At 36.9% G+C, this 10,545-nt stretch overlaps 1 protein-coding gene across 1 annotated transcript; it reads right to left on the bottom strand.

Annotated features, from left to right (window-relative positions):
• Positions 1 to 8,458: 8,458 nt before the first annotated feature.
• LOC125504129 lies at positions 8,459 to 9,062 on the bottom strand. Its single transcript, XM_048665585.1, has 2 exons — positions 8,960 to 9,062; positions 8,459 to 8,877 (listed from the first exon to the last, which is right to left on the bottom strand). The coding sequence occupies exons 1-2, from the start codon at positions 9,060 to 9,062 to the stop codon at positions 8,459 to 8,461; spliced, it is 522 nt and encodes a 173-aa protein (XP_048521542.1).
• Between the last annotated feature and the right edge of the window lie 1,483 nt (positions 9,063 to 10,545).

Below are 10,545 nucleotides of genomic sequence, written 5' to 3'. Positions count from 1 at the left end.
CCTTGAGCCTGAATTTTATTGTTATTTTTTAGTATCCTTAAAATAATTTGTACTTTAAGTATAAAGTATTATTTGTTGTATACCTAAATTAAGTTATTTATTTAAAAAAAATAATTTCAAATGTTTTAAAATTGTTTCTGCAAGAGGCACAATGGGCATCACCTTATAACGCTCCTATATCACGAGAACGGCAACGACAAGTGAAATCACATTCACAGGGTAAAAAAATCACATTCACAGGGTAAAAAAAGTCACATTCACAGTTATAACAGTGATTTTGAAATCACGCTTCAGCTCATCTCTAGTTTGAAGCATGGGTTACCCTGGCCAAAAACGATAAAACAAAACTAATTGTGGTTAAACGGTAATCCGATACCGAACTGCTTTGCATCTGTCCTCGGAGCCCTTAATATTATGTTTTAAGTAAATTGAGTCTTAAATACTTAACATGATTTTGCGTGCGAAAACATTAAGCTAGAAACCAAAGCTGTGAACAAGTTTGACATAAATCAAGCAGCACTTAAAATGTGATCGATTCCAGACTTTTTCCCTTTTCTTTCAGATTATCGAAATCGGGGGGTAGGTGGGATAAATATTTGGAAAATATTGGTTTGTTATCTCGTCGGCGATATTGCCTACGTTATGATATTCTTATCTTTCCTGGGTCTCAGGCAAAGTATGAAGTAAAAATTTTGATTAAAATTTAAGAAAAATTTAGAAAATTTAAACCTTAAATTTGTCTCTAGACAAAGTCCTTCAAGAAGGCAAAAACCTAAAAGAACGTTGATTTTTACCAATCATGAGTTTGTGTAAATTTTAAATCTGATAATGGCGCTGTTGTCTCGATCGTTGATCGATTTTCAAAATTTTTACTTCACACTTTGAGATCCAGAAAAGATAAGAATATCCTAATAAGTACACACAGTCAGGAAAATAAATCAGATTTGCGTGCGTTCTTGTTGAAAATTATTTTAATGGAATTTCGACAAAATGTTGATAACTATTAATACAAAGTGTTAAAAAACAAGTTTAAAAATGACGTTGAGTAAACCATTCACACAACTAAAAACTCGCACCGCTGCGGCTATAACTGCAGCGTCAGCAGTATCCTGCATATTGACGAATGTAGACAAACGTTTGAACCACAATTCAAAAGGAATTTTGCTTCAAGCATTGGACACACCGTGTAGCAGATACATTTGAGGCACGAACTGCCGAACTTTTTGACTCAAATTGTCGGTCTACGTGGCGGCGATTTCGGAGACTTGCTGGTGTTCGGGGCGAGTATCGCTATTGCTTGTCTATTATTAACTTGTAATTTCTGGAACTTTTCATTTAATTAGGTGGTTAACGTAGGTTACCGATCAAACGGTTAGCAGACGGTAGTTTGCGGTCGTCAAACCACGTTTTCTTGTTCTCTATTAAGCTCACCATTTTCTTTTTTTTTGTATCATCATTCAAGTCAGTTTACGTGTTATCACGGTAAAAGAATTGAGTAGGTATTTCGGCAGCATTCCATCGCTGAGTGTTCTAGTTTTGCTGCGAAAGCTAGTGGCGCTCATACGATCTCACCCTTCGGGCTTTGCACACGACCGCCCGAAATACCCGCTCAAGGAAAACCTTTTTTTTCTCTCTTTCTCTATTAAATTGTTATTTAAATCGTTGCATTAATTAAATAGTTTTCATTAAAGGTTGATTTTTATTCTTTTGTTCTGTCCGAAATTTGTCGTGTTGCAATATACTGGACCAGTATGAGGCAAGCTCATTAAGCCGCTCAGTCAGTGAGCTACACAAAATGATTAATATTAATTTCAACAAATTGGGTTGGGTCGTTATAGACTTACAACTTCTTTTAGAATATCCTATACAATTTTGCAACTTAACGTTGGACAAATTCAGAAATTACAACTAACTTACTTTACTCATATTACTCATAAGTACTTACTTACTTGCTTTACTCGTTACTTACAGACTCACCTTCGCTAGAGTTGAAAATATTCCGATCTAACGAGGTTCACTCCGCAAGACATAAAGAATATTTAATTCTCGAGAGTTATCAATAGCGTTGCTGTAATTGCAGTGACTGGTAAATACACTCCCAGAAAGCAAATTAAGTGTAAAAGTTAATTACAGTCAAAGAACTTAGATCTTGCGGGGTTTACTAAATCAACATTCGTGAGGATTGTTGTTAATTCGACACAACTTAATACAATGACATACGATTTCAGTAAGATCCCGCTTCTTAGTACGCATTTTTGGGTGCTTTGAAGTCCAAATCAAAGCTTGAAATAAATATTCGATATTATATTACTGTAGTAGCGCCCGATCTGAAATAAGATGCTTTAGAGATTATTGACGACTGAAATCTCGTATGTGAGGGAAGTAATCCAACAAGCCATTTAGCAGCGCGTTCCATTAGCTAATTAAACTCGAGGATGTACTTAGCAAAATCGAGCTTTTTCATTTTCCCGCAAGCAGGTCACATTTATCCAATTAATCTGGCATATGTGTAAGCGCTCATGTAATTTGTATGCATTTTGTAAACGGCTATATACCATATGCAATATATCCGGCTTCGAAAGGTATGAACGTGTACCTGCAAAGGTCTCCATGTAACATTTTCCAATGTTCCATTTAAATTGTGATCATCCCCGTTTCGTTTATTTTTTTAAATTTTTGGCTATTTTCGTAATGACATTTTAAAGTTAGATTTCCTGGCTGGAAAACCTGAGAAAATCGGCCTGTCTCGATTTCTATATTTTTGACCTAGAATATACCGGGTATCAATATGAAACCTTCCCACCCTTAATTCTTGCAGTTTAAAATATGAAAAATCGGAAACATCCATACATTTTATTTATAAGGGAGACACTTTAAATTAATATTTTCAGCCTCCTTGTTTCAACCCAATAGGACCGGTAGATTTCATCCTTACAATCTTAAATGGGAAGGGGGGTCAAGTGTCACATTGGTTTAAACGGCGTTTAATTCTCTTTACAACAGTTACTACTTTGCTGCTTTTTGTGCAGAGGTTTTCGAATAATACTGTTTCTAAATTATAGAAATAATTAAACTTGCCTGCATTGAGATTTTGGTTTTCTGATTAGTGTTTAAATAAAAATCATGTCATTGGATTTAATTATAGTACAAATGATTAGAAGATTCAGTCCAGCGTGAAAATCGGCGAATAACGGGAAAAAAATCTAGTTTAAACAATTGATTTCGGATTTATTGGTTATTTTACTTCGAGAAAAAAACGTATTTCATTTACGTAAGTGAAATTTGTACAATAAAACCCATGGGATCTTCGTATGCACAATATCATAAGTTGTTGAGAATGTTGTCTATTTTCCTGTCAACAACAATAAACTCTATTTCGGAACCTTCCCTAACACTGATAATATATTCCCGGATATATCGATTATCAGAAAGAAACCAATTGACTGGCTTTCAAGATCACCGGATTGAGCACCTCTAGACTTATTTCTATGGGGATATCTTAAGTTCTTTTTTTATAGAACACAACATGCTGATATTGATGATCTTAAAAGGCGAATTGCAGCAGAATGCCGGTCAATTTTCGGTGAAGTTTTCCGAAACGTTAAGGAATAGTTCAAAAACAGAACTTATGTTTTTTTACAGGGAAATTGGAAACATTAGAACAATTTCTAAGATAGTGCGTAAGTAGATAGTAGACATAAGTTTAATTGCAGAAATTTCTATTTCGCAAATAAAAAGTATTTTTTGTGGATGTAAAATAATGAATAAATAAGAAATAAGATAAACATCAAAACTAAGAAATCAATGTTTAAACCAGATTTTCTTCCTGTTATTCAACGATTTTAATAGCGTAGCCTACTCTTATAATGATTTGTATTACACGGAGACCCAATACAATTGTTTTTGTGTAAAAACTAACCCGAAAACCAATATCTGAAGGCACGCACGTTTAAGTGTTTCTACAACTTTGAAACGCTATTATTCGGAAACTACTTGACAAAAGCAACAAAGTAATAGCTACTGTAAAGAGAATTGAACGCCCTTTAAAAAGTATGTGCCACTTGACCCCCATTCCAATTTAACATTCAAAGGTGACATCTACCCATCCTAGTGAGCTGAAACAAGGAGGATGAAAATATTTATTTAAAGTGTCCGCTTTACAATTGAAATTGAGGGGTATTTCCCATTTTTCATATTTTGAACTGCGAGAAATATTTTAAGGGTGGGAAGTTTTCAAATTGACACCCCGTATTTAAAAATACTGTAGACACAATTTTCAGTTCATAAACGGATTGTTTGAACACCTGTCAGTTTTTCTTAAATTTTTTAAGATGGCGCCCATAAAAAAAACGTAGTTAATGATGGCTGTCGAGAATCCATAAGTCGGCTTTTAGATACATCATCGCCACGTTGTAAAAAAGAAAAAGTTGCAATGATGAAGTATTATTAATTTTAAATGTCCCCGTCAAATAAGCTAAGGAGAATTTTTGTTATTTACCCAGTACATTTACAATCTGTTCACGAAACAATAAATAAATCCTATGTCAATACTTCACCACAGAGAACATCATATTTAGGTGTACACACAGTGGCATATAACTTTACAACCTTAATTGAATGAATTATTTATGTACAGGGCAATTTAATTAGTCTGCACAACACGAGAATGCTAAGGAGAAATTAATCCAAACATTTTCAAATTTTGATTTTTTCAGGATATCTCCGGAAGTGGCAGACATTTAAAAAAATTTTCAATGAGCATTTTAGTAAGCTCTTGACTGTGCAACTTCTCCCCAATTTAACCAATCTCGTATCTAGTATGGTTACCGAGATCCCCATTGTTGAGCTCCAAAAACGGACACCCTGTATATAATAGTGTAACGGAAATGGCCTGGGGTACTCACGTTTGGAATGGGGGGATCGAAATTGATGGTATTTTATAAGTGACAGCAGCGACCGAGTTCAGAAGAAGTTAAACCCCGCGAGTCGTAAGTCCGAGTTTTCCGTTTGTTATTGTTATTGTTTGTGAAGTTGACGTTAAGTTAAAAGTTAGTTTGGATAGTTTTTAGATACCGAGTAGGATAAAAGTTGGAAGCTGAAGAAAGAGTTTGATACCCGGCCATCCACGGTACAATATCTTTATTTCTTTCGAAAAAGGCTGCCGACCACATGGTCTTTCTGCCATTGAATTTACAATGTGTTTGATGAAAATTAAATACTTTAACAACAACAATCTACACTTGTTGGGTTAGTCGCATCGTTCGTAAGTTTTCAAGTAGTGTTGCGATTGGGAAACGGAAGCGGGATTTTCTTGTTTGTCGTCTAAAGCAAAGGGAATTCACAATGATGCAGTTGTAGAGATTATGGTCCATTTTGTTTGTAGTTGAATTTGTCTTTCGGCTGTTCTAGTTATTTTTGTTCGTTTGTATACTAATTCGTTTTATAGATTGTGTAGTGAATTTTTTGGGTGTCTTATTTAAGTTATTAGTCTCATTGCTATTTGTTCTGTTGCTTGCAAGTGTTCCTTTGTTTTGTTAGAAGCATTTGCTCTCAGTATGTGTCCGTAGTCAAGAAGAGAACTGCAGATTGCTTTGTATAAATGCTTGAAAATGAGTCTGTCGGCCAACACTGTGATTGCCAGATTTTTTTGGGATGCACGGCGAGGCGTCGTCCTCGTCGACTACCTTGAAAAGGGTAAAACGATCACTGGCGCATATTATTCAGAGCTTTTGGGCAGATTCGATTTGCCTTCAACCTAAAAGGACCGCATTTTGCGATAAAAAAGTGCTGTTTCATCAGGACAATGCACGGGTGCACTCGTGTATCGAGCTAAAAGAAGACTATGTTTAGAAACGAAACGTTTTTTAGGGCCGAAAAAACAATCTTTCACTCAAAAAGTCACTCACTTATCAAACGACCATCGTAGTTAGTAACCCAATCTGCGGACCTGACTTCCGTACAGCAGATTAGAATGAATAACATTCTTATAGTGTCTGGTCAATTCTAAGCATATAAATTAGCAAAAGCCTATCTAATCTGTATACCTGGATTGGGCTGTCAGTGGTAAATAAATATACCAACCTGTCGTTGAGTTATTAGGGTTAAACTGAAGCGCCAGATATCGCGTGCTCTGAACAGTTTCAAGCTGTGCCTGTGACATTTCCTGAGATCCCCCAGTCACGCACTACGGAATTTGTTGAAATATGTTTCCGGGAAGAACTTCCTAAGCATTTTTATAATATAGCTTGCAAAATGGGTTTGTCAGATAGTTAGGTAATTAAATTCGTATTAACTTATCAAATGAACGGAAAGTAGTAGTAACGAGTTCTACTCGATTTTAAAGTTTTATCAGTAGTTAGTTCTACTTCATTCAGCGTATGGCTACATGCGTTTCTTAAATAAATAGATATTTTACAAAATACCCATCACCAAACTAGGCAAACAAAGCCTCCCCACCTCAACAACCCTTTGAACGACTGCATACATGTTACTATACCCTACTTAAATGACCTAATTCACGTATTTTTGACATACATACACCCACACTCCAACCTAGAACAAAACATACTGACCAAAGCAAGTCTTTACAAATAGGCAATTATTGTGGGCGACTTTAACCTCAGCAAAAAGACAACGAATAAAAAGATTTTTGGACAATTCGGACTTTATAAAACGGCACACCCCACCAACTTGTCCGATGCCCGGAAACCCAGACTCCACACCAGACGTTTTACTGCACACAACAAACTTAACAAGCACACCATAAATAACTTATTAGAAAACGGACAACACACTCTCCTTTGTTTTTTCCCCTGAACAAGGGCGTCCTCAAGGATCCCCGCTCTCACCCTTTCTCTACAGCATATACTGCCATGACATATACAATTACAACTTACCAGACAAAAATCAAATTGACAGAACGGCATACATTTTACAATACGCTGATGACACTGCACTTATTGTACACGACAAAACTACTGAAAAAGCGACTGAAATACTCCAAACACTAACAGACAACACAATGACATGATTTTATAAATAGAGATTAACGCCAAACGCGATAAAAAATCAACTTCTGCTTACGAACCACAGACTCAACGCTGACTCCCCCCCAATAACTGCAGACGGAAAAATATCACAACCGAAAAATGACGTAAGTTACCTTGGGATTACAACCGACCACAAACTGAAATTCACTAAACACACACAAAACATCCGAACAGAAATGATAAAAAGAACAAAATACTTTCGATCACTAACATACAAGGACAAAGTAATTAGTACAAATACTGCGACACAAATATACAAAGCGATCTGCAGACTCCTCTTGGACTACGGACATATACTCATGGCCAGCGGAACAGAAAGGTCAAAACGATACGTACAAACAACAGAACAAATTGCACTAAGACTAATAACACGAATTAGACACCCCCAAAAGTCACTGCACAACCCTTCCAGCCAACTACTATACGAACGCATAAACATGACAAAAATTTCGGAAAGACTAATACACTTACAGGCAAAATGGACAAACAACCCTCACAACTGGACCATACTGAATCCCCTTTACCTCACAAGACCGACAAAACATTCCCGTTTTTGTTCCCCAACAGATACTTTACTAGAACACCTACAAATGCAACTGAACTAAGAACTAAGATCTGTTTGTTTTGTAAGCCAAGAATTGTGTTTTTTATCGCTGAATAGGAATTAATTTTAGAATAGGCTAGGCTAAGACATGATGTACTAAACAAGGGCAGAAAGACCGATTGGGTCGATAGCCTTTTTCTGTAGGAAATAAAGATTATTTATATATTTATGTATTTACAAAATATTGAATAAAGGGACATTGTACATTGTACTACGGATAGTTCATTCAAACATTACACTAAAAATATTAGGAAAGTCATTTTAAACTATCAATATTCATAATCAAAAGTATCAAAATATTGAAACTCTGGGCACTCACTCTGAATGTGCTGAATGGTTTGCCTAGGTGCAGCCGCATTCAGGTGACATTGTCCTCCCCCATCTTTAGAACGAGTCCGCGCTTCTGCCATGTCCAGTACCCCTCGGTTTAGTGCCTTCGACGTACTGCTGTTTAGAACTGCCACAGGTATATTACAATTTAAACTTTCCAACCAGGTTTATAGTTGGTTGTTTCATTTAATATTGAACTCATGAGCGCATTGGGCCTTTGAGTCATAGCTGCTATTTTGGAGCCCTTTAGCCAGGCAGATAGGACGGTTTCTCGATTTTAGGCAGTTGCATCGTCTTCTTTCTCGTGATATAGGGCTTGTCCTGTTATTTATGCTGTCTTGCCTCAGTTGATTCTGATGTCCAACTTGTCATACCACCTCTTGGGTGGCCGGCCTGAGGGTCTTCTACTTTGTGGTATGTGGATTTTAGACCATTTCGCAATTCTATCTTGTTCCATTCCATCTACGTGATCTCTCTATTGTCGTCTTCTTGTTCCCACCCATTTAACTACATCGTCCACCTGTAATTCTTCTCTTATGGTACTGCTCCGTATTTGATCCCTTAGTGTTACAACTTTGATTGTTCTTAGCGTTTTCATTTCGGCGCACCTCATTACTTGTTTCGTTCTAGATGTTTCCGCTCGAGTTTCCGATGCATACGCAAGAATTGGTCTCACACAAGTCTTGTAGATTCTGACTTTACTCTCAGTTGACATGAATTTATTGTTTCGGATGACGTCTCGCAAGCTTCCTGATATTCTCGACGCCTTCATTGTATTTGCCCGCGTTTCCTCGATCAGATTCGTGCTGCTAGATATTTGCGCGCCAAGATAGTCAAACTTCATCAACTTACAACGGATGGTTTTTTTAGATATGATGATAGATTGTGTTTTATCTGTGGAGATAGTCATATTATTTCGTTCTGCCGTTCACTTAAATCTAATAATAACCGTTGCAGGTCATCTTCACTTTCTGACCTGATGTTGCGGCATCATCTGCATAACACAATATCTTCAAAGATTTGTGAGCCATTCGGTATCCTACTCCCTCTCGTTTAACATCCTCGATAATCTCGTTCATTATTATATTGAAAAGTGTGGGGCTTAAACTGTCACCCTGACGTATTCCTGTTTTTGAATGTACTTGTTGTGTTAGTTCCTGGTTAACTTGTTGTTAGCAACTGGGATTCGCGTTTTGCCGTTCCTATTCAGATCTCTTATTATGCTGATATATCTGTTATCTAGGCCATGGACATGTGGAATATTTTTGATGTCTGTTAGCCTTACTCTATCGAATGCTTGTTTTAGGTCAACCATGCACATGAATACTGGCTTCTCGTATTCAATTCTTTTCTCGCCTAATTGTCTCAATATAAAGATTGCGTCTATGGTGGATCTATTTTGGCGGAAACCCTGCTGTTCTTCGCATATTTCTAATTTTTGATCGATTCTTTGCTTCAATATTTTTGTGAAGATTTGAAGAACAGCGCTCAGGGGTTGTTCCCCTATAGTTCTTTGGTTGTTTTTGTAGCCGTTTTTAAATATTGAGATTGTTTTGCTGGTACGCCATTCTGCACCAGCATTCTCACCTTCGTATTTTATAATTTTATTACTGATGCCATCTACACCAGGGGCTTTTCCGTTTTTCAGTTTGCTTATGATTTTCGTTACTTCTTCTATCGTTACTTCTATTTGGGATGTATTTATCGGTTGACTCGTGTCGTGTCGGTTATATTCCGGGACTATCTCGGTTTCCGACTGGCTGTCGGTTGTTTCCGACTGGTATATTGTATACTTATATCTCCTCATTTACTGGTTTTTTCCTGTTTCTCAACAATTTACACACTTTCTTTTGCCCTTCATATAAGTCATGCTGCATATCCGTTGAGAAGTTCTGGCAGCAACTTTATTTATTATTCTTCTGTATTCCTCGTGCTCTTCTGGGGATTTCGTATTTCTGTATTTAATGTAGACTTTTTGTTTCTCGTTTTCCAGCTGTTGAACTTCTTCTGTAATCCACGGTTTATTGTTTCTTCTTCCATTGATCTTCACTCTCTTCACTCCTATCGCCTCTATTGCACTTAATTTTATGTTAGATGCAATTTTTTCCCAGGCATGGTTCACGTTATCCTGTTCATCGATGTGGTTGTTAGCGATTTTTTCTCTCAGTCTTTCCTGATATAAAGTTATTGTGCTTTGATTTTTAAAGGCTTCGATGTTATATTTTGATATTAATTCGTGGTATGTCTTCGTTGGTGAATATCCTCACGTGTCGGCAGTTTTGGGTTTGCCATAGCTTTTCTGTACTCTCGTAGTAAGTCGTCATTTCTACGCAAGTTTGTGGGCACTGCCAGCCACTGTTTAGGGGTTGCTCTGATTGCACCCGACATAAGTCTCATTGTGTTATTGAGTTGTCTGGTTTTGGTTGGAGTTTGGTTTGGTTTCACATTGCGGTCATTGCTGCGACAAAACAGCCCCTCGAGTGCTGCCATCTTTTTGGGGCAAATGAGTGGTATACCTAAATCGCTTATAACTATCATCCGAAACCACCTGTATATAACCCC

This window comes from Dendroctonus ponderosae, unplaced genomic scaffold (genome assembly GCF_020466585.1).
Source record: "Dendroctonus ponderosae isolate FM_Combo_2020 unplaced genomic scaffold, Dpon_F_20191213v2 Dpon_F_20191213_1, whole genome shotgun sequence".
Taxonomy (NCBI): Eukaryota; Metazoa; Arthropoda; class Insecta; order Coleoptera; family Curculionidae; genus Dendroctonus; species Dendroctonus ponderosae.
This window is presented reverse-complemented; position numbering and strand designations above follow the sequence as displayed.

Bases quoted from the DNA above. Each gene is read 5' to 3' on its own strand.
- LOC125504129 (XM_048665585.1), bottom strand. From the start codon at position 9,062: ATGAACGAGATTATCGAGGATGTTAAACGAGAGGGAGTAGGATACCGA. The intron at 8,878-8,959 runs GTCAGAAAGTGA...CTATCTCCACAG, and splicing joins AGATGATGCCGCAACATCAG to ATAAAACACAATCTATCATC.